The sequence below is a fragment of the Prionailurus bengalensis genome, chromosome E3 (assembly GCF_016509475.1).
Source record: "Prionailurus bengalensis isolate Pbe53 chromosome E3, Fcat_Pben_1.1_paternal_pri, whole genome shotgun sequence".
NCBI classification, from domain to species: Eukaryota; Metazoa; Chordata; class Mammalia; order Carnivora; family Felidae; genus Prionailurus; species Prionailurus bengalensis.
In genome coordinates, this window is record NC_057357.1 from 38,844,222 (window position 1) to 38,872,209 (window position 27,988).

At 55.1% G+C, this 27,988-nt stretch overlaps 1 protein-coding gene across 4 annotated transcripts; it reads right to left on the reverse strand.

Annotated features, from left to right (window-relative positions):
• Positions 1-1,496: 1,496 nt before the first annotated feature.
• Positions 1,497-27,983, reverse strand: NAA60 (N-alpha-acetyltransferase 60, NatF catalytic subunit). 4 transcript variants are annotated; one of them, XM_043560734.1, is made up of 8 exons: positions 27,807-27,978; positions 9,999-10,114; positions 7,939-8,068; positions 6,499-6,595; positions 4,996-5,230; positions 3,583-3,932; positions 2,745-2,847; positions 1,497-2,657 (listed from the first exon to the last, which is right to left on the reverse strand). In XM_043560734.1, the coding sequence occupies exons 2-6, from the start codon at positions 10,106-10,108 to the stop codon at positions 3,776-3,778; spliced, it is 729 nt and encodes a 242-aa protein (XP_043416669.1). In that variant the 5' UTR covers positions 10,109-10,114; positions 27,807-27,978; the 3' UTR covers positions 1,497-2,657; positions 2,745-2,847; positions 3,583-3,775. The 4 variants fall into 4 exon arrangements, with proteins under 4 accessions (XP_043416669.1, XP_043416670.1, XP_043416667.1 ...); XM_043560735.1 differs by having other exon boundaries at positions 9,999-10,180; positions 27,807-27,965; XM_043560732.1 differs by having other exon boundaries at positions 1,497-2,847; positions 27,807-27,983.
• Between the last annotated feature and the right edge of the window lie 5 nt (positions 27,984-27,988).

The following is a 27,988-nucleotide window of genomic DNA, read 5'->3' on the forward strand; positions in this document are numbered from 1 at the left end:
CCCATATGATGGGTAACGAAGTCAGCCCGGGGGAGGCCACGTGGAGGGAACCGCGGCCACAGGCACGGCCAAGCTCTGGGCCTCCTGGAGCGGGTCCCTTGGCCCCAGTCGAGCCGCCCCACTTGAGGTCACAGAGACCAGACAACCTGCAGTCCCAGCTCTTCCCTGGGAGAGACATTTGCTGCAATAACAAGCTGGCTCCAAAGAAAAGTCACTTAGCTCACCTCTAAAAGGCTCTTGCCTAAACCTCCCAAGGTTTTCTTGAAAAACACACGGAATAGGCCAAAAACAGAGAAGCCACAGTCCTAGCGTCCTGGGGACTCGGAGTTGATGTGAAGGCACATCCCAAACAAGTCGACACTCGTGGAAACGTGCACCGAGCGCCCTGGGGCGCCCCCACCCCATTCCCTGAACAGCTAGGAGGCACCCAACTGGGCCGCCAGGAGTCCCTTCCGGCCCTTTGGACACGCGGTGTCCTCGACACCTGATGTGGGAAGGCCAGCCTGGGAAGGCACAGCTGTTCTTAGGGAAAGGCTCGACCAGAACCCCCACCCCCCAAGGAACAGTGATACTTAGCCACACAACTGGGCAGGGACCACAGGGAGTCACCTCCTTACTGCTGAAGCTGACCCATCAGAGGAAAGCAGCCGGACCCGCTGGCACAAATGACCCAGATGTGACCTACCAGCAGCAGGTGCTGCTCAGAGCTCCCCGTGGGAGCATCGACCCCCATCCCATCCCAGAGGCTCCCACTCACCCAGCTCTGCAGGCGCCGCAGGCCCTGGCCCCAAGGGATGGCCGTCTGGATGATGCCCAACCCTTGGGGAGCAGTGCACATGGGCTCTGGAGAGTCCACACCTGGGCTGGGCTCCAGGGCCACCGTTCACTTGCTGTGCAGCCCCGGGGTACTTCCCAGGCCCTGAACCACTCTTCCTCATCTGTCTAGTGGAGTGACAAACATGATCCCCTACCCCGGGGTGGCCAGAAGCCCCAAGGAGAGGCTGGTGGAAGCACCCGGTCCTGGGCTTGGCCCATTAGGGACGGGGACACGCTGGCACCCTGCCGCAGGCTGCCACGATGGGGTGTCCCGGCCCAAGGCTCCCACCAGGCTCCTGTGGCGGGGGCACCGGCCCAGAGTCCCCACCTGACAACTGTGTTGAGTCACCTGCGGAACCTTCTCTAAGCCAGGACAGTGCCTCCCGAGAGGACCGGGCCCCAGCTCAAGGCCAAGAGCCGCTCAGAGACCCCGGAACAACAGGCAGCTGCTGAGGACCTTCTGATTGTGCTGAAGCCGGCTGTGCCGCTCAGCTCTAGAACCTCTACCACAGGACCACATTCTCTGGCAGATTACACAAAACAAGTGGCCCTTTCAGCTGGGAGCCATCCTTGGGACAGGGCAGTACACACCCAGTCTCTGAGCTGTGCTCAGCCACGGGAGCTGAGACCACAGAGATAGGGCCAAAAGTGCAGCAGGCCGGCACTGGAGAAACAGGATGTGACCAATTAAAGTCTGTTTATTTGTTTGTAATGAGACAAAACACTACAATCTGTTCAACACTGGGCTGGACACTGTAGTGATTGGGGGCAGGGAGGGAGGGGGCAGGGCAAGGCCTCTGAGCTCAATTATGAAAGTCCAAGGCAAAACCTTCCAGAAGACTCTGCCCTTACCCCTCGGGGCAGAAATAAAAATCATACGATCACCGTTGGTTCAGATTAGAGAGGACACTAAACTGGGCCTCAGCATGAAGCCAAGGTCAGTGCACAGGCGGGGGAATCTCACCCCGAGAGGCATCACCGGTCACGAGGTGGGGGAGGGGGGAGAGCGTGTCTCCTGCCTACGGCTTCTCCTCGTCTCGAGGATCCCTCTCTCCTACCTCATGAGTGGAGGTGGTCCCAGACTGTGCAGTTCTGAGGGAAGGAAGCGTGACTGCCCCGGAGGCCCCCCGGCCTGGCTGGTCCTCCTCCTCCTCTCAGGCCGGCGCGCTGCGGCCACGCCGGGCCTGGCCCTACTACCCCCTCTCCTCTGGAGAGGAGCTTTGGGGAGCAAGCAGCTTTGGGGAACGGGGGTGAGAGTGACGCCAGAAGCAAGTGATGTTTGCGCGCACCTCCTGGCGCTGAGAGCCTCTCCTGTCGCTGCCCCCAGGGGCTGAGGGACCACAAGGCACACGACAACCCCCAGCCCTGAAGGCCAGGTCCCTTTCGACAGACATCCTTTCGGAGCTGCAGCTGGTGGACTTGGGGGACTGGGGAGAAGACCCCCCAGGAACCTCCCTGGCACCTGTCCTCAGCCCAGCTCCCTGGGGCAGCCCCGCGCCCTCCGCAACAGCATGAAGCCCCCCGCAGGATGCTGCCAGAGGGCCTGACCTCCCAGCTGAGCAGTGGGGAATTGTTGCGTTATCTGACCTCTCATGTCAGGGTCTGAGCCCCAGAGCTCTGTGCCTGGGGGAAAAGCCTCCCTGGCCCCGCCCACCGTGAGCCAGCCCTCCACGGACAGGCAGGGGCTGCTCCCCGTACCCCGGGCTTCTGGGAGCCGGTGTTGGACAAGGGTCTGGCACTCCCTTTATCTCACGCCCTCGTTGTTCTGAGGCTCCACTGTCTTCAGGGTCAAGTCTGTCCACAACACTTGGGTTCCTGCCGTCCATTAGTTCATTCCGGCTCTGGAGGAAGGAACTGGAAGGAATGGGCATCGGAGGGGAAGGGAGCAGTGGAAGGAACAGACCACAATGGATGCTGCCGCACCTCACCTGGCCAGCGGGGCCGGTACACGCTCATGGGGGCAGGACCAGGACACAGGCAGAGGCGGTGGTTTCCACAGGTTACCAGAAAAGAAAGGAGGACTGGAAAAGCCTGTGGAAAAGAAGAGGGGAGCTGGGGTGAAGGCCTCCAGGGAGAGGCCCTGCTCAAGCCTGCACTGCCCCGGCCTGCGGCTCCCAGCTGCCCTTGGTCCCCGCACAGATCAGGGCACTGATGAGGATTCAGCCTAGGTGGCCACGGCCCGTGTGAATTGGCCCAAACCACCCAACTGCCCTGGGCTGTGTCTGTGGAAAGGGGTGGGTCTTGGGAGTCCCCATGACTCCTGGCTCTGTGGTCGGAGAGGCCAGCTCTCCTTAGCACGCATGGCACTCAGGAGTGGCCGTGTATGAGCAGAGCCCCGGTCACGAGGCCCCGCCACCAGCTGCTGTTAGCGCGGGCCTGGAAGCACGGCCATGACAGTGAAACACTGGATGCTCCTCAGAAGGGGAGCTGAGTGGTTGGGGGAGGGGTAGGAGGGGCCTGATCTGGTACCTTTTTAATTATTGGAACCACATGAACACATTCTCTTCTTGTAATCGGAGCTCAGAAGTGAAAAGACAGATGTCCTGGCCAAGGGCTCAAGGACCCTGCTTTCCTTCCTGAAGTTTCTGAGTCAGACTACTTCAGCTCTTGCCACTACTCCCCAACATCCCTGTGCAGCAGGCGCCCATTCAGGCCCTTCTATTTTTGTTGTGGAAAGAGCCACGGGCTTAATGTCCTGGCACCGCCATCCCCCCATCCCACAGGGTTCTGCTCCCCTGTCCCCCCACCCCACGTGCTCCAGCTTACCTGTCCGAGACCAGGCATGCCCCACGACGCTCTGCTCCGAGCCCGCGTAGCACCGGGCCTGCAGCTGGGGCAGGCCGACGGGCCCGGCGAGCGGCCACCAGCTCTGTTGCAGAGGACGGAAGTCGGACGGCCAGGAAGGCAGGTTCTGCGGGGTGCCGAAGGGTGGGGCCTGGCGGAGGCTGCCCAGCCGGCGTCACATGGTCCGGCTATACTCGAGGCCACCCTTGGTGGAGATGCTGGACCAGGGCAGGAAGCTGCAGAGCAGGCTGTGGGCCTGGCGGTAGAGCCTGTGCGGGATGGAGCAGGGGCTGAGGTTCGCTAGAGCGGAGCCCAGGTGCTGAATGTAGTCCGTGCAGCTCCGTTAAGGAAGATCGACTCGCCCTGTGTGCCCACGCACCCCTGGCGGCACGGTCAGCAGGCCCACGCGGTAAGCCTCAGGGCTGCATGCAGACGCCGCCATTCAGGAAGGAGGCCAAAAGCCCGCTAAGCCTCTGTAGGGTGCTGGAAAGCCTCGTGAGCCGGAGGGGCTCCACCGTGCAAAGAAATAAAGGGTGGCACTGGGTCGGAGAGCACCTCCTGGGTGAGCAGAGTTCAGGCACGTGGAAAGGGACAGGGCGCCAGGGGGAGAGGTCTGGCAGGAGAGTGAGTGTCCCAACTTCACCCCGTACTCAGGCATCGGAACGGCAGAGCCCTGGGACAAGGAGGGGGTCACGGTGCCGACCTCCCGGACAGCTGCCAGAGGCCCACGTGCACATGCACGAGGAGCATGCAGGCCAGGCTTCTCCCTCCTGTTTACGTCCCCGTAAAATGGATAAACCCCAGCCTCGCTCGCTTCATCAGCTTCTTGCTGGCTCACCCTCACACCGAGCATTCTGGAGCCACATCCTGAACTATTAGGAAGCCTCCTGGCCTCCCAACTGCCCATTCTGCCCAGAGAGGGCGAAAGAGGAGGGAGCGGCGTGTGGGGGGTGAGGGGGGACACAGCTCTGGGTGACACGCCTCAGGAAAGGGAGGTCTGAACCCCAGGGCTGCAAACAGCCAGCAATTCTTTTCACCTTGTTTGTTTCCTCCCCTGACTGACGGCACACGGGCCAGGCCCCCTGATGGCAGGGGACCCACTGTCGTGTTGACAGCTACGTGCATCTCCTGTGCACCTGGAAAAGGAGGCTCCTAATCGGTATCTGCTGGAAGCATGGATCGTTGGCCAAGGGGGTTAAAACCCACACCTTGTGACGGGTGAAGTCTGAGAAACACTTGAGTACAACCAGGTCTACCCACAGCACGTCCCGTGAGCTTGGCCTCCTGAGTCATGGGAAGGCAACGGCAGTTCCATCTGGGGCATGGGCCCTGGCCCTGCGAGCCGCCCTTGTGGCTAGGAAGCCATATCCCTCACCCCTGAGAAGTAAAGGATATAGGATTGTCCAGGGAGGGTGGCCACCATTGATGTAGAGGACGTAGGTGAAGCCATCTTTGAGGACCCCTCGGATGGAGTAGTAATAGGGGAGATAGTGATGCTGCTTAAAGTCTCTGTTTTCGTAGAAGTTTATTGCTGTGTTGTTGGTGGTGAGGACGTGCAGGTAGATGGCTTTGCAGTGGTCCTGGGCGGTGGTTGATATGTGATCCTTTAAACTCTCGAGTAAGAGGGAACCTGCAGGAGAAGGGACGACAGTCACGCACGGCAGGGCAGGCAGGGAGCAGGAGGCAGATGAGGAAGTGAGACTGCCAGAGATCTCTACAGATCTACAGAGATCTCTGCCACGGTATCACAGATGCAACTCCCGCAACCGCTCTGTCAAAGCCCCCAGAATGCCACGGCCAGATGGGGCTCGTTAGCTGCAGACCATCAGGCATCCGGAACTGCAGATGGGGGTCAGGCAGTTCCCTCAGTGGGGCTGGGCCCATGGCGGAGACTCACTAACCTTCCAGACATCACCAGGTGCGAACCTGAGTGGAGGGAAAAGGTAGAACGGACAGGCCTGAGTCACAAAGGGAGACTGCTGCCTGCGGGCTTGGGGCAGAGCAGGGGCTTGGAGTGGCACCTGGGGCACAGCCCCATGCACATGACGGGCATCTGGTACATGGCAGCTAGGACTGGCTGTCAATCGTTTTCTACTCTTAATCAGCAACACCTCATGACCTGACATAAACGGTGTGTGTGGTGACAGGTGCCCATTCCCCGACAAGGACATCTGGGAGTGTTGTGAATCTGATCGTTTGGGGGGCGCCTGATGGCTCAGTGGGTTGAGTTTCTGACTTGGGCTCAGGTCATGATCTCGTGGTTCCTGAGTTTGAGCCCCGCATCAGGCTCTGCTTGCTTGGGATTCTCTCTCCCTCTCTCTGCTGCCACCCCCCACCCCCGCACGCTCTGTCCCTCTCTCAAAATAAATAAATAAACTTTTTAAAAAAGGTCATTGGGGCGCCTGGGTGGCGCAGTCGGTTAAGCGTCCGACTTCAGCCAGGTCACGATCTCGCGGTCCGTGGGTTCGAGCCCCGCATCAGGCTCTGGGCTGATGGCTCGGAGCCTGGAGCCTGTTTCCGATTCTGTGTCTCCCTCTCTCTCTGCCCCTCGCCCGTTCATGCTCTGTCTCTCTCTGTCCCAAAAATAAATAAAAAACGTTGAAAAAAAATTTTTAAAAAAAAAAGGTCATATTTGGGAATGAAGCCATCATCACCCAGACGGCCTTTGCTGTTTGCACCTGGCAACTGGGTGCTAGGAGCAGGGGTCAAAGGCCCCAGTGGGGTGGAGGGAGGTGGGGCCGGGGACCTGCTGGGAGGGGTGGGAGGCTGGAAGTCCACGCAGGACAGGGGGAAGAGCGGGACGAGGGACATTTACAGGCACGTCACCAGCACATGGGACATGACTGGACACGGTGGCTGGAGCACACGCCAAACACCGTGAGCACGGCTGTGCCTTACCGATGCCGTGCTTCCTGAACTCCTTGACCACTCCCAGACTCAGAATGTATGCGACCTGTGTGTCAACAGAGAAGTTGGAGGCTAGAATATCTCCATCCTGAAGAAAAAGTCAGAAAGAAAATCAGGTTAACGGCTGAGGGGCCTGGTCCTGGTGCTGGCACATCCCACGGGCCGACTCTCCCGCCACAACCCCTGTGGGGGTGCTGGGGTAGGAGGGGACAGAGCAAAGATGATGGACAGGCTCCCCCCCCCCCCCCACAGAGACAAGAGGATGCGAGGCTTTGCGGCGCAAATGGCTAAACTGAGGACACACACAAGAAGCCGCTCCTCTGGGGGACGCGTGGGGGTGGCAGGACCATAGGGTGTGAGGTTACAGCGGTAACAAGGGAACAACTGCGCGGTGTGGGCACGTACTGGGCACTTGGGACAAGACAGCCGGATGAGGTCTGAAAAGGTTTGTCTCAAGGACCTTACACTGCCCCCAGGTGGTCTCTGAGTAAAGGCGGTGGGGGCTCAGGTGCCCCCCCCCCCCAGCACCCCGTGCGGCCCACACCGGGCAGAGTGACGTGGCAGGCCAACCCATGCGTGCTCCTTGGTTCCGGGGATGGCATTTGGGGCCGGGAGAGTCATGAATCGGGCCACCGTGCAAGACGAACCGGAAGCTAAAAGCCCAGGAGGAAGCTGGGATAGAAAGTCACTCCTAACAGAAACTACCTTTGCCACAATCTAGTCACGAGCAAGATGGGGTCCGCCCGAGTGGGTCGGGTCTGTAAAAGGGAGCTGTCCCTCTTCTACTTGTAAAGAAGTAAGCGAAGCTGAACAGACAGAACCAACGCAGGTTGTCAGCGGGTTCCTTCCTGTCCTTGGAGTAAATACCCATGTGGGAAACACAGCTCAGTCGCTAAGATGACCAAAATCATTAGGCACAATCTTGATCCAACGTGACGACGTGCAACAATGTATTTGTGGCTGTGGCCTCGTACTGTGCGTTCAGAGCAGAGCTTGCTGACACGGGGCCCACAGACCCCCCAGTTCTCAGATCGGGGAGGGGTCTGTGAAGCCGGATGAAAGAAAATTCTCCATGTTCCCTAACCTCTATCTGGAACCGACCGCGTCCTTCAACCAACCACGGCAGAGGTGGCAGTTCCGTGACACTGCTGCCAGTACAAGTCACAGATCTTTCCAGAGCCCCTGACAACTCCGGGGATTCTCAGGGCATCACTTACACCCGCCCCCACTCTGAAATGACAGTTGTTAGGAGGCCTGCGGTAGGTCCTTCGTTTAACGCGTGGGTAACGGTGCCACGTACACCTCCGAGGCTCATACTCGGTCTGGGCTCCCGGGAGAAAGGGCCACAGAGCAGGGCGCGTGCTTCGGTCACAAGCCCCAGCAGGCCCGGCCGGCGACGGGGACCACCAGCTCCTCACCACACACACTCACCTCCTTGTGTATCTTGGTCCTACTTTTTATCTCAGCTACTATCATTCCCACGATGGCGCCCCGGTAGGTGGCGGCGAGGGAAAAGAACTTCTTATTGGAGGTGATATCACGATACCATGAGTCTGGGTACCTGAGGGGGAGGACAAGGTCAGGTGAACACGCTGATGCTGGGCTTCTGGCTGCGGAACCACGGGGGACCCAGGGCTGCTCTGCCCACTGCTCCATGACTGAGAACGAGCCTGTCTGTCCACCACTCCATCTACACCAAATGGTCTTCTTAAAGCAGGAATCTGTCTAGACGGCACTGGGGATTTCTGACGGGAAAAATGAGTTTTCTATCCTCATGTAAGAGATGAGAGGAAAAAAACTCCCAATGACGTTCTCTCCACGAGAGCATGACGTGCAGGGGCAGCTGGAAGAGATGACCCTCAGACACTTGGGTCATTTCCAAGAATTCTACGAGACCCCTTCAAGACTGGGGGTGTGGGCCAAGTTCACAGCCAAGTACATCTGGGTTCAGTGCACCTCCCAGGTAGCGATGGGGACGAGCCCTCAAGGGCAGAGTGTGGCCAGGGTTGCCGGGGGCTGTTCACAAGACTCCCCGCCCGGGGGAGCAGGAAAGAGAACATTTTGTGCAAAGGCCCTGGGAACAGTAATGAAAAGGCAGACTCAGCCACAGCCAGGAGACACAGTCGGGAGGGCTGATGGGGGTGTACGTTCGTTTTTTAACTTGGGACAGACAACAGGCAACCCTGAGATGCCTTTCTTGAGACCCCGAGCTGGAAAAGGGTGCCCTACCCTCGCGGTGACATAGCAGAGAGGCCACTGACCACCCACTGGCACGTTCGATGGGACCTGAGCATCGCCCACACCCCTCCCCTGGTCCTCCCCGCACCGTCATCTTCTGACCCCAGAGCGCTCGGCTGGTGTGGCAGCCGGGACACGGAGCTGCCACCACCACGCAGCCCGTGGGACTGCAGCTCGCTTCACCGTCATTGGAACCTGAGGCCTCGGGCGCAGGAAGCTGTGAGGAGAGGCAGAGGCTCCAGCCCAGCAGGGCTCCACCTGGTGCAGGGTCTGACCCGCGCAGGGGACCGCGGGGTGAAAGGACGGCACCCCCGGGGACCCCTGAAGCCGCTGCGCCCACACCCCGAGAAGGCTGACGCTCGCCCTTCCCCTCCCTCCCCGCGCGCGTGGCCGGTGACACAACCCATCAGAGGGCGGGACTCATGGAAATGCAAGATCTAGTTCGTTTTTAATTTTTTAAAGTTTTTTTTTTTTTTAAATGATAAATCCTTGAGACGAGAACTGAGGATTTACTGTCGGCACAGCTCCCTGCACAGTGCTCGCTGCGAGTTCGCCCCTGGCACTTACCCAGCTCCCAGCCGGGAGCCTGTAAAATACAAAGTTGCACCTATCTCTCCCACCGCAACCCCTGCACGAGCAGTTAGAGGAGCAGGACAGACAGACGGACAGACGAAGCTGCAGCTGCAACCACCTCCCCACAAACCACTGACAACACCCCGTGACGTGCTGTATGACCTTGTAGGCTTTTATCGTGTACAGGTCTTTAAACAGCAGCAGGATGGGCACAGTGCTGTCTCCTACTCTACTTTTCTCATCTGCCGGCTCATTTGAAAAACAAACACAAAAAAACCCCTCATCGACCAACATACCTCTTCTCTTCCACAGGGTTTTCCCCGGCTGAATACTACAGTACTTGCAGGCCCAGAGCCCGACGTGTGCAGCCGAGGCCTCACGTTACACTTAAGCTGCTTCTCCGTTTTCTGAATCGTCACCGGCAGCTGCGCTCAGCAGCTTTTCGGCTAAAGATTCTCCGTAAAGCCCAGGGCGGAACTCTCCGCACAAGGGACACGGTGAGGTGGAGGGAGCCCGATGGCAGGCAGGGCCAGAGGCCTAGCGACAGGCAACGTGACCCCGGGCCTCCACGGCGCTGCCAGGCCGTCCCGGCCTTCGCAGCAAGTCTTCGTTCGCGTCTCCCTGCCCGCTCCCCACCCCGACCCTCTGCAGCGCAGGGCGGCCGGCGCCGCTCGACTTACTCGATGGGGAACCAGTCGCCGCACAGATGCTTCACGGTGTCTATGTCATCGTGGCAGAGGAGGCGCAGGCTGACCTCGCTGAGGGCGCTGGACGGCACCACCTCTGTCATTCACACCTGCAGGGCGGGAGGCAGCGTCAGGAGGGCGGCCGCACCCCTTCACCGGCCGGCCCCACCTGTCACCTGTGAGGCAGCAAGACGGGAAAACTAGTCTCATCCCCCGTGGGCGGACGTCTCCTCGTAACCGCACTGAGCGTTTCTGTCCCTCACAACAGTCCCAGCACAGGTGCCAATTGCCCCCAGGTTGCAGACCGGGACCCGGAGCGCCCACACCTGCCTGCTTCTCCCCGGTTCCTCTTGCCTGTCACTGCCACAACCCCCCCCCCCAACCCCAGCCAGCCGTTGTTGAGTCTCCACCGCGGAGAGCTCAGGGGCTCACACCCGACTTCTCCTGCCCCTGGCCCCCTCTGGGGCTGCATGGCTAGGTTTCCAGGGGAAGTGGCGCTTGCTGGCTGAGCTGTTCCCCACCCCCCCACCCCCCCATTCCCCGCCCCGGCAGACAAAGACTGGGCAGGAAGAGAGCCCGTGAGACAGGCTGAAGTTCAGATCAGGGGTCATGAGTTGCTAACAACTCTTTTTATTTTTGTAAGTATTTTATTTAGTTTAAGAAAGTTTTAAGTTTATTTTGAGGGAGAGCTCATGTTCCCGAGCAGGGGAGGGACAGAGAGAAAGGGAGAAAGAGAATCCTGAGTAGGCTCCGCACTATCAGCACAGAGCCCGACGCAGGGATCCATCTCAGGACTTGTGAGATCATGACCTGAACCGAAATCAAGAGTCAGACACTTAACCGACTGAGCCATCGAGGTCACCCAGGTGCCCCTATTTATTTTACAAAGGATCTTCCATTCCTATTAAAAAAAAAAAATTGTTTTGTAAGTAACCTCCACACCCAATGTGACGCTTGAACTCACCACCCTGTGATTAAGACCTGAGCTGAGATCAAAAGTCAGATGCTTAACTGACGGAGCTACCCAGGCGCCTTTAAAAAAAATTTTTTTTTAAGTAATCTCCACACTCAACATGGCCCTTGAACTCACAACCCCGAGATGAAGAGTCACATGTGCTCCACTGACTGAGCCAGCCTGGCGCCTTGCGAACAACCCTTTTAAAAGACCAAGAAAGGGGCGCCAGGGTGGCTCAGTCAGTTGAGTGTCCGACTTCGGCTCAGGTCATGATCTTACAGTCCCTGAGTTCGAGCCCCGCGTCGGGCTCTGTGCTGACAGCTCGGAGCCTGGAGCCTGCTTCGGATTGTGTGTCTCCCTCTCTCTGCCCCTCCTCTGCTCACACTCTGTCTCACTCTGTCCCTCTCTCTCTCTCAAAAATAAATAAAACATTAAAAAAAATTTTCTTAAGTCAGGAAAGTATGTTCAGTCCAGGCTGCTGATGGAGCAGCCTCTTTGTGTCAATTAACGGAAGGTAAGCAGGAAGGCTGGATTCTGACAAAGCACCTGCATCTCCAGGATTTGCTGACCCCCAGAAAAAGCCTAACCTGCCAACCCAGGTCCAGCAGCCCCACGTGCCCCCAGTGACAGAGCCTGCCCTGGAACCACAAGGTAGAATACACTGACCACTCAGGGTTCTGCCCAAAACGCTGGGCGTGAACTCAGCACACAGGCTTCAGTTTAACGGCACCACGACAGCCAACAAACACAAAATGTGGGGCATCTTACAAAACAACTGGCCTGGTCTCTTCCAGAGATCAGTGTTGTGGAAAGAGAGAGTGTGTGTGTGTGAGGGAGAGAGAGAGAGAGAGAGGGAGGGAGGGAGGGAGGGAGGGAGGGAAAGAAAGAAAGAAAGAAAGAAAGAAAGAAAGAAAGAAAGAAAGAAAGAAAGAAAGAAAGAAAGAGAAAGAGAGAGAGAGAGAGAAAGGGAAGGAACGGAAGTAGACTAAAAAAGACAAGGAGACCCACTACCAAATGCAACGTGTAAACCCCCACTGGGAAAAGAGAACAAATCAAAAGTAACCTGGGGAAATATAAACAGGGGCTGGAGAGCAGACAGTGTTGCGAAGCTGCTACTGACTGCCCCCGACATGAAAGGGCGTAACTACATAGGAAGCCTTGGGAGATGCGCACTGAAATAGGCTGGACAGAGGCATCGTGGGGTGTGAAACGAACTTTAAGTGGTTCGAGATTTCACTACTCAGGAGGCAAACATGGACACAGTGCTAGTAACCACAGTGCTAGTAACCACGGACCCGGGTGGAAGATAAAAGACAGTGTGGGAACTTACCGCCCACACATTCCGTTCCTCGACGTGTTCCAACTTTTTCATAATAAATGTTGGGGGATGGGACCCCGGAAAGGACTGTCATTCCCTACTGGCCCCAACTGACTCTAGCAACCGTTCTGTGAATGTGCACCCAGACAGTCCTGGTGATGCTCAAAGGTCTCAGGGACCTGGAAGTTCAGCCCTCGCCACTCAGCCAGCCCAAGTGAGGGCCTGTGACAATGCTTCAAGGTCACCTGCTCCTGTTGCCCTGACATTGTTAGGGCCCGGTTCCCATGAGACTTCAGGCGTTCCTGTGTGGGTCTCCAGGAAGGACATGTCCTAACGTGCCAGCTGCCAGGGCTGATTTCCACTGCCAGGCTTGACCACTGGGATGGTGGGGACGCCGCTCACCCTCTAAGCCCTAGACACATAACCCCAGCACGCTCTGCTCAGCAACATGGGCCCCTCTGAAGGCCGGCCATGGGACCAGGTGCTGCTAAATAGGCCAAGCACCAGCCAAGGGCTGGTTGAGGGCAGGAGCCCCTCCGGCTGGGAACGGCAGGGGCTGTGGGGTGGTCTGCAGGGCTGCAGGAGGCAGGGGTACTGTGGCCACACTGGGTTCCAACTTTCCAGCACACACCAAACTCCCAGGGGTGGGGACCATGCCACCCGACGTGTCCCTCTCGGAGCACTGGCTCGAGTTGAAATGAGAGGGGACTTGCTCTCTCCTCCTCCCTCCGTGTCTTCAACCAGTGCCTGCACACTGCCCGTGTGGGGTCTGCAGGGTGGGGCCCCCTCCTGTGGCCCTCCCGGCAGCACCGGGTGCCCTGACGCAGGGATCTGAGGGGGACGGAATGGGATACCCCCTGGGACAAGGAACGGGTTTGTCCCTGCTTGAGGCCTGGTGGACCCCGATAGGTCGTGGGTCAGGCGGCAGTCAAGGTAGCACCTGCACCTTAGAAACTGGCGTCTACGGCAGGAGCCCTGCTGGAGACCTGTCACTCAGAAGGGGACAGAGCTGGTCCCTGGATACAAGAGCTTGACGGAGCCCCCAAGAGCTAAGCTGACCCAGAAAAAACCCTCCTTCCGGGCAGGGCACGGACAGCCATTTGTGCTGACACAACAAGGGACACGAACCGTCACCACAGTTAACTTGGGAGTCCTGCTGGGATGAGGCAGCCCCATCTGTGGGTCAGCATGTATCTGAGTTCTCAGAACCAAACACAAAACGAAACCCAAGCACGGGGCGCCCGGATGCCTGGCTGGTTCAGCCGGTAAAGCACACTACCCTTGATCTCAGGGTTGTGAGTTCAAGCCCCACACTGGGCATGGAGCCTACTTAAAACAAAACAAACAAAAAAACCACAAACCAATACAGCAACCAAGCAACAAAAAATATCACCAGACTAAGCAAATCTGACCTTCCCACACTGCTTGCTTTTTTTCTTTCTTGGAATGTGCCTTCAGAAACAAAACTCTGTCCAGCCTGATCTCTGGGTCAACAACAGATCCACTGTTTGTTTGGTTCCTAAACAGTGGGGCTGTTCCAGTGCTCTGCTCGTCCGTGGCCGTCTGCTCCAACCCGTCCTCAATGGTATCCAGGATGCGGCCTGTGGCCCAGAACGTTCCAGTGTGACACCAGGAACCTCATGCCTCTCAACTGGCCAGCTACCTCTTGGGAAATGGACCGGTCAACCGAACGTGTCAAATCCTGAGTTTTATGAGTCATCCCCATCCAAAATATTGACTAGTGGTCGCTGGATAGGCTGTGGTTCCCCAGTCATCCCAAGCAAAGGGCTGTTTTGTCCCAAAGAACCTGAGTGCACGGGCTTGAGGGGTCCCCCCACCAACGGCAGGATGGACCCCCGCAGTCACAGTCGGGTACAAACTGCCACTCCCCTGCAGGTTTCTGTACAACCCGCAAAGCAAGGGTAACTCTCCCTTGTCCCACAAAAGGATGGATTCGGACATTGAGCCTGGACTTGTCTCTGGCTTGGCCTTAGCCAGCCAGTCTGAGTTGCCTCTAAAATAGACAGGGTGAGGCCCCACAGGGCAGTGCTGACGCTGGAACGAGCCGCTGACGCCAAAGGGCTGGGAGCTGAAGAGGAAGAGCCCATTAACGTGGGCTGCTGGTGACCACCAGCCGCTAACCAGCACCGTCTGGCCGGTCCAGAGACATTCCCTTGAACTTTATTGAACATCGATCCTGGTTCAGGGCTGGAGGCACCAAACCAGTTCAGGCTCACCTGAACTGGAAAGAGGCTTTCACCTGCTGACCCCCCATTCCCCTTAGCTGGATTCTGAATCCACGCAGTATACCTGTGACACTTAATTTTTTTTAATGTTTTATGTTTGTTTATTTTTGAGAGAGAGAAGGGGGGAGGGGCAGAGACAGAGAGAGAGAGAGACGCAGAAACTTAAGCAGGCTCCCGGCTCCGAGCTGTCAGTACAGAGCCTGACACAGGGCTCTAAACCACAAACCATGAGATCACGACCTGAGCTGAAGCTGGACACTTAACCAACTGAGCCACCCAGGTGCCCCTACCTCTGACACTTAAAAAAAAAAAATTCTCCGGCACAACACACAACACACACACACACACACACACACACACACACACAGTTTCTAAAACAACAACTGAAGGTGCCATTAACCTTGTAAGGTATAATAGTTTGTACAGAAAATGTCTATATTCATGTTTTAAATTTTTTAAATACTTATTTATTTTTGAGAAACAAAGAGACAGAGTACAGTGGGGGAGGGGCAGACACACACACACACACACACACACACACACACACACAGAATCCGAAGCAGGCTCTAGGCTCTGAGCTGTCAGCACAGAGTCCGACACGGGGCTCGAATTCACGAATTGTGAGATCATGACCTGAGCCGAAGTTGGACACTTAACTGACTGAGCCGCCCAGGCCTCCCGAGAATGTCCATATTCTTTAAGAAATGCATACTGGATATGCAGAGGCAAAACGACAGACTATCCTGTAACTTAATTTAGTTGGAGCAAAGTTAGGGTTAGGGCTAAATGTTATAACCGTCCAATTGGATGAGAGTACGCGGAGGGACTGTTTGAAAATGTTCCTAATTGAGTAAACGACTTTCCCACAGAGGCGGAGTGTCAGATATAGATGGCAGGTGTGCCAGGCAACGGATTTAAACGCCTCTGGCACCTGGAAAAGCAGCACCACACCCGCAGCGACGCCCGCCGCCTCTGTGCACCTCCTCCCCCGAAGAGCGACTTCTCTCAAACCAGGGCTGGTTCACTGACCCACACACTGGATCCCAGGTGGGTGTGGCGGCCGGTCCAGAGGGTTATGGGCTCAGTGAATACTGCCGAGGACCCGAGTTAACCAGCCCTCAAACTCCTCTGATGTTTTAAAGAGCGACAGGACACTCACCATGTAGTCCTAGGACACAGGGTACTGTTTTAGGAGCTGGCTTGAAGCTGCCCAAGATGCTATGCATGTGCCACAGGGTCAGTTCAGGGCAACTCCTTCCCCTTCCGGCCAAGAAAACTGGGAAGTGCAGGCAGCCCCGGCCAAAATCCGGAGCCTCTGAGTCACAGGTCAACAGCCCCACATCATCCAAGGCCAACGACAAGCCTTGTCCCTCAGTGCAGTCTTTCCAGAGAAGGCTCCTGAGACGAGGGGCGCCCCCCTCTCCCTGCTGCATCTCAGGGGAAAATCCTGGTGGACAAACCCCAACACGTCACCAGCTGCCAATCCAAGTGGCCAAAGAGGATGATCTATAAATATCAACACCCCAACAATTCCTCCCCTAAATTGAGCAAAGGAGGGAGGGTGAGTGGGAGTCCAGTACGGACTCACCGAAAACAGCCCTAAAGTGGAAGCAACCCAAACATCTGTCAATGGATGACCACATCAATAAAATGTGGTCTGTCCACACACTGAACATTTATACTGACCCCGGCTACGACAGGGATGAACACTGAAGACATGATGCCGAGCAGAAGCCAGACACAAAAGGCCACCTATCTTAGGATTCTAGTTACAAGAAACGTCTAGAACAGGCAAATCCAGAGAGACAGGAAGTAGAAGTGTGGTTGCAGAGGCTGGCAGCACTGGAGGGTGGTGGCTACGGGGATGCGATTTCTTTCGGGAGTGGTGAAAATGTCCTGAGGCCGAACGTGGTGACGGATACACAGCTCTGTGAGCGCACTGTAGACACTGAACGGCACTCTCTCAGCAGGTGGAGTGGACAGCATGTGGATGAGATCTCAATCAAGCTGTTCAAAACAAAACCGAACTAATCCTGACAGGGAATGCTAGAGTCTTTCTGAAGGCAGTCACAGTAGATTCTGGAGGCCATCAGAAGCTTTCCAGCCTGCAAGTCAAACTGCAGGGACCCACACCAGTGCCCACTGGAGGGGGCGAGGGGTGACCCAGACCTTGTCACCGTCTGTGCCAGCCCGGTAGGGTGGGGACCCCTGGGAAGACAAAGCTGAAGACCAGGGAGCCCGGCAGGAGATACAGACTTAGAGACGGGGAAGAACTGCCAGTGCGCCAAGGCCAACCTGGTAGCTTACCCCCGATTTGGGCCGATCCTAATTAGTTCACACTGGAAGGGAAAAAAGTCGGTCACTGTGCAAGAAGCGATCACAGGGAGCTACTGAGTCTCAGCCAAGAATATGTGTGCTGTCTGTGAGTTTTCACAGGGTAGCAGCTTAAATGCTTTTGAGAAAGGAAACATCACACTCACACCCCATCCCACCCCCCGGTGAGAAATCAACACAAACCACAAATCACCAGATGAATCTAAAAATCAACCTTCAGCTCCAACATTTGGCCTGTGCCAGGAAAGTTCACGTCCTCCTCTTTCCAGGAACAGCTCTCTAGACAGTTCATCTGGTGCTGGATGGGCTCGAGCCAGCCCGAAACGGGGTGCCGTGACTGCCTGCCCTCACTGCCCTTGGCAGAGCCCCAGGGATCTCACTGGCCGTGCCCCACTGTGCTCTTGGTCCCCGGCAAACGTGCTCTGAGCTCCCACGGAAAGGAGGTGCGGGACAGGACGCAGTCGGCACGCTCCCACCAGACCCTCCAGCACAGCGAAGGGAATGAGCGGAGCAAGCGGCAGCCAGCAGCCGGCGATCACGGCCACAGACAGGAAGCCGGGCCTCAACTCGTCAGGTTGCCTGAGGCTGGGGAGCTGGGAGGCTGGGGGCGGGGCACTTCCTGAGGGGACAGGATGTGGTCTTTCTAGGTGGCGGTGGTGGTTACACACACAGATGCGCGTACATACACACACGCGGAAACTCATCAGGTGCATTCTGTCGTGTGTGTACTGAACTTCGATAGGACTGATTTTATTTTTAAAAAATTTTTTAATGTTCATTTATTTTTTTTTCGACGTTTATTTATTTTTGGGACAGAGAGAGACAGAGCATGAACGGGGGAGGGGCAGAGAGAGAGGGAGACACAGAATCGGAAACAGGCTCCAGGCTCCGAGCCATCAGCCCAGAGCCTGACGCGGGGCTCGAACTCACGGACCGCGAGATCGTGACCTGGCTGAAGTCGGATGCTTAACCGACTGCGCCACCCAGGCGCCCCAATGTTCATTTATTTTTGAGACAGAGACAGAGCATGAGCAGGGAAGGGGCAGAGAGAGAGGGAGACACAGAATGTGAAGCAGGCTCCAAGCTCTGAGCTGTCAGCACAGAGCCTGACGCGGGGCTCGAACTCGCGAACCGTGAGATCATGACGTCCGAAGTCGGACGCTTAACCGACCGAGCCACCCAGGCACCCCCGATAGAACTGATTTTAAAAGATTTTTTAAAAACCCCCTACCGTGAGGCCCGATAGCAAAGGATGACATCCACAATACACGAGCATCTCTCATATCCTGGGATTGGTCAATCTTTCCCTAGTACCCTTGGGACAACAAGGCTCTTGACCAAAGTGGCAGGATTTGTTCCGGGTCTGACTTTCAAGAAAACCACTGGGCTCCAAGATACACACCTATTTGTGGATTCTCACGTCCCTGTTAAAAGTACTTCCATGTTTTCATAAGCCTTCATCTAAAAATAGAAAGTCACTTTCAACTAGGGGAAAATGCAGCATTTATAGTGCCTAGTGTGTCCCAGCCCAACTGACAGCGGGTGGAGAAAAGGACAGGAAGGCAGCGAAAGGGAGAACGCGGCTCACGGTTGTCTGACAGGAAGGAACGGAGTCGGAGGACAAGCGTAGAGATGGCAGCGGTGCATGCGAGATGCTGGGGTGGCAAGTGGATGATTCACAGACAGAGAGCAGGACAGGGAACCCACCTCTGGCGCCTGAAGGAACCCCCACTTATTCTTCCAGAACCTTCCACCATGTGCCAGTCTCCTATTGCTATGGGCTACTCTTAGGGCTTATGGAACAAGGATCCTGGTGATTCACTAGAGAACAGGGGCCCACGGGTGAAGCCAGAGCAGAGGCCCCCGAATCGGGCCTCCATCTGAGCCCTGGGATGCTGGTGGATGTGACACTGAAGCCACAGACACAAAGGCCACGTTTCAGCACGTCTCCCTACAAGACATAGGCACATCTACACTACAACAGCAGGGACCCCTTATACAAGGAACCCAAAGTTCGCTTGGATTGTGAAGCTAAAACATGAAGCTGCGGAGGTCCAGGCTTGTATGACGATTCTTGTCCAGGTTTCCGGGGTCTGCATTCCGCCCCTGACCTCTGGGGGGCAGGGTGGCTGAGTGGAGCAACTCAGGGAGGGACAGAAACCAGATTCTCCAAGATGCAAATGAAGGGCCTGCCTGCTCACCTGCTCTGTCCTTTCTCGGTCCCTGACCACATCCTCAGGAGGCTGTCTGCAAACCCTGTCCTCCTCCTCTGCTGAAATGACCTCCCTGGTCCCTGTATGAAAGGCCACTTTTCCCTGAGGACTCCCAGGTTGTAGGAGAGGGTGGTGTCTGGACACCTGGGCACTGCCTCTGAGTGCTCAGCCAGAGGGACAGAGTCAAAGTGGAGGAAAGGCCACCAAGATGTCCCCAACGTCCGCCGGGGCACTTTCCATCTCCCTTCCACTGCCAAGTGCTGGGAACTCAGAACCTGCGGGCTAAGAACGAACTGTTCCACTTCCCAGAGGGGTTCCAGGCCATCGCGAGGTCCACAGGGCACTCCACTCCCGCTCCAGGCAAGGAGGCCGGGACAACCCTATTTCTGGATGCCCCTTCCCTCGTGCCCCAATGCCCCAGGTCCACAGGGCTTTGGCCTTCTTCAGAGGCACTGCCTCTTGGTCTCACACAAGCCACATTCAACTTGTAAAAACCACCCCATTCTCTTAAGGCCTTGGCAGGTACTCTGGCCTCTCCCCTTGCCCTTAGCCGGATATTCAGGCCAGCCATGACCACACTGCACCCATGAGCACTCCTAGAACCTTCCCTTCCTTCTCTTCTTTTACTCCCACTGGTTCGAAAGGGTCCTTCCTCCTTGCCGAGGCTAGACCACCCTCCACTTACGCTCTGGATGCTATGCCCTGTGCTCTCAGACCCTGCAAGGAGGCTGGGGTCACTGTGACCCCAAGACAGCTGTCCTGTATGTGCCTCTGCTTTCTTACCTGCAGCTGGGAAGATGAAATGAGACGGCCCCTTCCCAAGGACCACCCCACATTCCTGTCCCCGGCCCAGCTCCACATCCCCTCCCGCCCCGCCCACCCACCCCCTACTCTGGGGACTGTGTGTACCTGCTCTTGGACAGGCCTTCCCGCCACCAGCTTCCCTTCAACATAACCCGCGCCGCCACCTTCCTGCTTTATTCCTGACCGTCTCAGGCCGGCTTCTACCCCAGCACACGTGCACAGGGCACCGGCAGCTCCCCCTCTCTGGAAGCCAGCAGCCTCCTCGAGAATCTCCTCCCTAAACCCTCTAAAGCTCACGACTTCGTCCATCCCTTTTCTGAACCCTCAGTCCGTCACCCACGACAAAGTACCACCATGGCCTTTCCTGGAACTCCAGGCGTCTTCTCAAGTGAGGCTCGAGGGAAGATTAGCACAAGCTCGCCCATAGTGCGAGCGTTAGACACGGGGCCCTCAGGAATGTGAAATTCTGCAGACGCCAGGGTTATAGGCTTGAAAAACCCAACTGTAATGAGCTAACCTCTCGCCTTTAGGATGATGGGTAGGGGGACGGAAACTAAGGCAGGGATGGATTCAGGACCCTGCCTTGCAGCACAGCAGTAAAATGGGCTACAGGGTTCAAAGGAGCCCCAAGGGGCACAGGGAGCACTCTTCACAGCCCAGCTGTTCACACGGGCAGCTGCTCCGGCAGGCTGGGCTCCTCCCAAAACCTCGGTGCAGGAGCAACATGAATAATTTACAAGGGGACGCAAACAGGCACCTGGCGTTCCGGTTCCAAACAGCCGCCCTCTGAGAACCCACCTCCTCACGCTGAGGGGAGCCCGCAACTCTCACATACAATTTTCTCCAAACGCAAACTGACGATACTGGAGGATTCCACTTGTAGGACATTCTAAAACCAGCTAAAGGAATCGATGGTGACAGAAATCAGAAAGTGGATGGGATGGGGGAACTGAGAAGGGGCAGAAGGCAACTAGCTGGGGGGATGGTGATGTTCTGTGCCTCCTTCAACTACGTCAAACCCATGGCTCTGCCTAAGATCTGGGCAGGGGGCGGGGCGCGTGGGTGGCTCAGTCGGTTAAGCATCCGACTTCGGCTCAGGTCACAATCTCACAGTTCATGAGTTCGAGCCCCACATCGGGCTGTGTGCTGACAGCTGGGAGCCTAGAGCCTGCCTTGGATTCTGTGTCTCCCCCTCTCTCTGCCCCTCCCCTGCTTGCATGTGCACGCTGTCTCTCAAAAATAAATATTAAAAAGGAAAAAAGACCTGGGCAGGGGGCTACACATTAATTATAAGCTAATGGTAAACATTACAGTCAGGTGCCAAGTTCTCAGCCAGGGGCAGTTGGGGTATAGGCACTTGACAGCTGGGACCTCCTCCAGATTCTCAAGGATGAGAAAGCAAAGACAAAAGCCTCTGTCAAGTTCAGAGGACCTCTTGCATTTTGGAGCTCTGCTCTTTAGTTTTACTTTGTGCCTCAAGACGACATAGATCTTATTTTGTCCTAAATTTATTTTTCCATTTTGTTTTCCCTCATGTCCAGATGTGGAGGGCATACGCTCAGACCACCCAAGCCCCTTGGGAAGGCTATGTTGCTCAAGACAGTCGGAAAGAACCCTCTGGCTGTTCCAAGGGCCTGCATCACAGCAGTCGGGCCAGCGAACGTCCACAAAGGTGGCGGACAGGCAGCCGAAGGACTATTTGCCTTTTGTGTCCCTACTTGGTCAGTGTCAAATCTGGAGAACAAAAGCCCAGATCTAGGGTGAGACAATGAAGAGGAAGATCAGACAAGACTATGAGCTGGGAGAAAAGGGGACACCGGAACAGGGGCCAGAGATGTGGAGCCATAAGCAGACCCCATGGTCGCCTCGTGGGAAAGCTCCAGATGTGTTTCATCTTCCCAGAACAGAAAATGAGCGTGGAGATGAGCCTCTGCTGCCAGCTTGCACGTTCTCCAAGACCGAGCTCAAGGCTGGAGACAGCAGGGCCAAAGGATGGCCTGGTAAAGAAGCGCTTTTGCCCCGAGGCTTTTTCAGCTGGGACCACGGTAAGAGGCCGCCTGACAAGGTGCACCCAGAGTGTAACTCCCAGTTCTGATCCAGGGAGTGGTCAACTAGTTTGGTTTAACAACAAAAACACCTGTAAATACCACATTTGGGGGGAGAGGGGAAATCAAAGGGTAACGTATTTAAGAATGTATTTAATCTACGTTCTTTTTTTTTTTTTTTTTTTTTAAGTTCATTGATTTTGAGAGAGACAGAGCATGAGGGGGGGGGGGGGGAGAGCGAGGGCAGAGAGAAAGACGAGAAAAAGAATTGCAAGCAGGTTTAGTGCTGTCTGCGCAGAGCCTGACACAGGGCTTGAACTCACAAAACTGAGATCATAACCTGAGCCAAAATCAAGAGTCAGATGCTTAATGGACTGAGCCACCCAGACGCCCCCTAATCTGCATTCTTGACTATCACCCAAGACTGGACCCTGTCTAGGGCTCAAACCCAACCAAGAGTGTTTGTTCTCCCGCAGGCCACCAGCAATTCTCAATTCTCTGCACTGCCAGGGGCAGTGGTGACACAGACCCAGGTGGTAGCTATTCACTCTGAAAGGAAAAAGTACTCCAATGGGGGAGTCAGGTATCAGTAACCCTGCCCGCCCCCCTCCCCACTGCCCCCAGCAAGCCAGGCCTCCCTGCCTTCCTTCAGCATTTCCACGTCTGCTGGGTTTTGTTGTTGTACGGGGGGTTTTAATCTCCGCTTCTCTGGCTTTGAGTCTAGGATCCTCCAGAATCAAAGAGACGTTAATTATGAAAGTGGGTCAAATTTGGTATAAGTTAACACTTGATCATGAGGTTAACTTATTATTTTTTAAAAGTAATTCGACCTCATGCCAGCATTTGCCTCTGGAATTGTGGCAGACGTCTGTGTTCCACATCACCCATTTCTGCATTACTTGAGCTTTTTTTTTTTTCGTTAAATGAGCTTGAACTATTTTTATTTTCAGAAAAGAAACAACTGTCAGATGGTATGTGAAAATCATGAATATGCTTTTATTAAAATTATCTCATGGGCTTTTTTTTAATTAGCAACAACTGGGAAGTTTTTCAGTGTCTCTTCAAATTATAAGTCGAATGGTTACCCATTTTGCTCCAAAATACCATCTCTTAGTGCCAACTTTTAAACCCTAGATCCTCGAAATAGCAGGGCGTTTTGTGCACCCATACCAAGAACAAATGTTCTAAACACAGACTCAAAGTTGTAATGGAGCAGAGAAGGTAGTTGTGGACGAGGATGCCAAACGGAATTATAAACATATTTTTAAAAGCACACCTGTAATTATTAAAAAACAATTTTAGTGGCTATATAAAATCCAAATAAAGAAATTATCAGTTTTAGATGACCATTTTTTAAAAAGGTTAAAAAAAGAAAAAAAAAAAAACCATTCCCAGAGCACTGACTGCCTGGCTCAGTCAGTGGAGTGTGCAGCTCTTGATCTCAGGGTCATGAGTTCGAATCCCACGTTGGGCATGGAGCTTACTTAAAATAAGATGAAAATAAAAAAATAAAAACATTCCCCTTTTCTTGAGGGAAGGAAATGCTCTTATAAACCTTTTTGTTTTACTAAGAACACATGTTCACAGTAAAGAAATTCACGTGCCATGTAAAGCACAACTAAGAGTCCCCTATATACCCCGTGGTTTCTGGTGTTTCCCACAAGATAATGATTCTCCCCCTCCCCCCAACAGAAAGGGCTTGGCTGGTAAGGGACCAAGGGGCCTTTTGGGGCCCTATGTACACAGGTACGTTTATGCCGTGACCATTTATCAAGCAGTGTGCTTTTCTGCAGACACTCATCAACGAAGGTGTTAAAAATGGGAGGCCAGAGGAGAAACCAAGCACTGTAATGTGAAACTAAGAATAGAACCGGCAGGGGCTCTCTGACCAGCAAGCCCTGCCGGAAGAGTTCAAAGCAAGTCAGGAGTGGCTCCAAAAAGAAACAAGTCTGAAAGAAGTATCCAACAGCCCTCCCATGAACACAACAGAAAAGATGTAAATACTGCTGCACTAACATTTTCCAGTTAAGAATTCTTTCTCGAGTACCTAAAGGACAATTACCCACAGGCTATTTTACATAATGAAACTGCTTTCTTCTTGGTTATTTTTAAGATGGGCTCAAATTCCAATATGCTGCTGCCCAAATAGATCACGTTTCAGGAATTCAGGAAATAAAAAAGAGGGACAGGATTTGATTTTTAACAACAGTAACTATTTGACAAGAAATAGAACCGGTAGAATTTCTTTTTGTAACTTCGTTTGTTGCAGATGACAAAATACTTTTCTCTGGTCTTCCTGTGGAAGCAGAGGGAACAAAGACTTCCTCAGACCGTTGTGCTGTGTCCCCTTCCACAACCACCTCCTCTGCTTCCCTACAACTGTGAATCTGTGTTTACAAGGTTTATTTCTCGCATCAGTACACAAAATGCCACACTATTCTGAGGCCACGGGGTTAAAAGCTGGCACTAAGAGTCCATTTTGGGGCAAAATGGGTAATCACTCTTACAAGTTGAAGAGACATTTAAAAGTCTCTGCGCTGTCACATTCACAGGTGGCTTCCCGCCCCCCCCCCCCCCCCCCCCCCGGCCACATGGGCCCTGCCGGAGCTGGAAGTCAGTCTCAGGTGAAGACATGAGGAGTCTGAGATGCTGACAGGATGCAACCAGGGACTGGTCCCCACTCGCTGTTACTCCTTCTCTACCTGACCATCTATTTCAGCTCCGTGCTGTGGCCACCTCGGTGACTGTGCATGCCGGCCAGCCTTTTCGGCATGCAGACTCCATCGGGCACCGGTTCGATGGTTGACTTGGACCCCAAACCACTTCATGCAGAAAGCCCTGCCTCCGTGTTCACACTTCCTTCCTATCATTCCACAAGCACTGAGCAGACGCCTTAAGGTTCATACCAGAATGCTAACTACCGTATACTCGCTAGGGTTCCCAATGCATGGGTCTCTGTTTAATCAGCAGTGTGAGATAGCTGGGCTTCAGCTAATCCTGAACTGGCCTGCCAGCCAGCTCCTATCAAAAGTCACGCTAATAAAGGATGAGATTTAGGGAAGGAGGCCCGATCCTGGCATTATCAAAGACACTTACAGACATTTGCTGGGGGGAAAAAAATCAGCATTTAAGCTTAGCCAGAAAGAAGTCCAGCATCACTTTGCAGATTGAAAGCAACGTGCACGGACGTAAGCAAGACCAGCTTTGACACAGAGTCGATCGCCCAAGCTCACTTTCTGCAAACAAGGGATGGACATCGAAAAATCACGAGGGCTTTGTGGATTCCTTCTAGAAACAGATGTCGAGGGAAGATAGTGGAGGTAAAACGTAAACATGGAGCCACCACTTCAGAGAAGACACTGCCTCGGAGGCAGCCAGCTTTCTAGCCAGGTAGGAGAACTGTCACCAAGAGCCGAGACCTCTGGGCTATCTCAGCACTGCAAAGGCACGTGCCACCCTAAATGCAGAGCTCTGAGGACTCTGAGCTGTGTCACCAGCAGCGGCTGCACTGTCAGCGTTCTGGGTCCCTCTAAACACACCTCAGGGGGCCAGAAACCAAAATGCTGTTAATGGTACACTGAGGCTCAGGCAGTCTCAGGGCCGAGTCCCCAGGGAGCAGTGAGAGCATCACCTCGTAGGTATCTTTTCTCTCTCAAATCTCCTAGCATCCAGGAATTTTTTTACATCCCAGCCGAAGGCATGCTGTCGCTAAGTAACTTCAGGTCAGATCTGAAGTCTGCGAGTGGGTCTGGTTGACGTAAACAGGTGACAAAGTCACCGCAACTTATAACCAGAAGAGGTAAAAGCTACAAACAGACCTTTTAAAAACACGTCAGTACTTTTTAGCAGTGCCTGGGTGGCTCAGTCAGTTGAACATCCGACTCTTGATTTCGGCTCAGATCAGGATCCCAGGGTTGTGGGATCAGGCTCTGTGTCAGGCTCCGTACTGAGTGTGAAGCCTGCTTGGGATTTTCTGTCTCTCTGTCCCTCTGTCTTTCTGCCCCTCTCCCCGCTCATGTGCTCTCTCTCAAAAATAAATAAACTTGGGGCTCCTGGGTGGCGCAGTCGGTTAAGCGTCCGACTTCAGCCAGGTCACGATCTCGCGGTCTGTGAGTTCGAGCCCCGCGTCGGGCTCTGGGCTGATGGCTCGGAGCCTGGAGCCTGTTTCCGATTCTGTGTCTCCCTCTCTCTCTGCCCCTCCCCCGTTCATGCTCTGTCTCTCTCTGTCCCAAAAATAAATAAACGTTGAAAAAAAAAAATTTTTTTTTAAATAATAATAAATAAATAAATAAACTTAAAACAAAACATGTCTACACTTTTTATTCTGGCCTGTTAACACTACACCACGCCTAGACTTAGTTTTGTACAAGTTTTAACAGTCTACATAGAATCCCAGGGTGTCTGCAAGCTCAGGGGGATGGAGTTGTAGCAAACTATGGCCCGACGAGGAGGCCGCTCAGGCATGCTGCATTTTCAAGGGCCGATCTGCACACTGATTCTGATGGGTACAAAATCCCTAAACAAGGTGAGTGAAGACCTATGTGCACTGCCAGGACTGATCTGTCCATCTGGAAAGATGACCCTTGAGTTTCGCCACCTGTGAATTTCGTCTAGTGTGTAATCCCTTCTCTCCTAAACTTAAAGCAATTCAGAGACTTTCATGAGAGAATAGGTTTTTGCTCTAGCCCCTTTTAGTTCAATGTTGCTCAGAACTCCCCTTCTTCATGCCTCACGGGGCAAACAAATAACTTCTCACACTTATCTCTACATCACAAGATGCCACAGGGATTGTGGTATTTCTGTAGATGACCCGGAGTCACAGAACTTTCCTGGATCAGTTAATCATTAACTAGAAGGTTTCTGCCTTCAGCCCTCCGGTGAGACTTCTGCAACCAGCAATGTTCTCTCCAGTTCTGAGGCTCCAATTAACCACCACCTGGGGACACAGGGAGCTACTGTGTGGGGCTGCTATCCTTCCATCAGGACCACTGACTAACAAAATCTTATGGCTCAGGACTTGGCAGAATGTAACAGATCGATGAAGCCGCCAATGCCCACGTTTATTGCAGAGTAACTCCGGGTCCTGGGCTCTGTCACCCGCGGGGCACACAGATACGTGTGTGCTGTCAGTGGTCCAGAGAAGGCTCACAGCCTCCCTCACAATTTTCCCACCGGGCCACATCACAGGGGCTACAGACCCCCACCCTTCCTTGAGAAGTGCCCGATCTGGCGGAGAAGGTCGGAGCTGTCCTACGATCTGCGGGCCGGTCTGTAAACTACCAGAAACGAAAGAAATTGATTTGTCTTGAAAACAAAAGGTACAGCTGAGGACGAAAGAGTCTGGAGATGAAGAAGACAGAGCCCCAGGCTTTCAAGAGTTCACAGGAGGGCAAACAAGTCAGCAAAAAACTACAATCCGTGCAACAAGTACCAAAGCGAAGGTAGGGCAGGCCAGGCGGCGGCAAACTGCCGAACTGTGAAAAGGCCAGGCCCTTCACCAGGAGGGAGACCCGGCGGGTCTGCCCCCTGGTCCCAAATTTCCCCACGAACTCGTCCAGGGCCCTGGCCCGGAGGCGCCCCGGGAAGGGGTGCTGGGGGGCACTCGGGGAAGCGCGCCGGGCACTCTACAGGCCCTCTTTACCCCGGGCCGGCGCGAGCCCCGCGGGCCCCTCGGCACCCCGCGGACACGCCTGGGCACCCCGCGGTGTGGGCCGCGCGCGCCCCGGCCGTCCCACGCCCGGCCACAGCCGACTCGCGTCCCCACCTCCCCCAGCCGGCTCCCCAACTCCCCCGCCCGCCCGGTGCGCGCTGCCCCTTCCCCCCTCACGGCCCCAGCCCCCGGCCGGGCCCAGCGCTCCCACCGCAGACCCGAGCCGGGGGACCTCACCTCTGGCAGGAGCCGGCGGCAGCGGACGCCGTCGTGGGGCTCAGCGCATCCTGGGGTCACAGGCAGCCGAAAAGTGAGGCCGCGCGAAGCCCGCAACCAGTTATGTAACCGGCAGGGGCCGCAAGCCCGGACGGAGGCGGCGGCCCGCGGCACTTCCGCCTCCCGCGCCCGGCCGGCGACGC

What these genes read in the sequence shown, in the direction of transcription:
- NAA60 (XM_043560732.1), bottom strand. Translation starts at nt 10,108, where the DNA reads ATGACAGAGGTGGTGCCGTCCAGCGCCCTCAGCGAGGTCAGCCTGCGC. An exon ending in GGCGACTGGTTCCCCATCGA is followed by an intron (nt 8,069 to 9,998) that starts GTAAGTCGAGCG and finishes CCTCCCCCTCAG; the next exon opens with GTACCCAGACTCATGGTATC. An exon ending in CACCCTCCCTGGACAATCCT is followed by an intron (nt 3,933 to 4,995) that starts ATATCCTTTACT and finishes ACGGAGCTGCAC; the next exon opens with GGACTACATTCAGCACCTGG.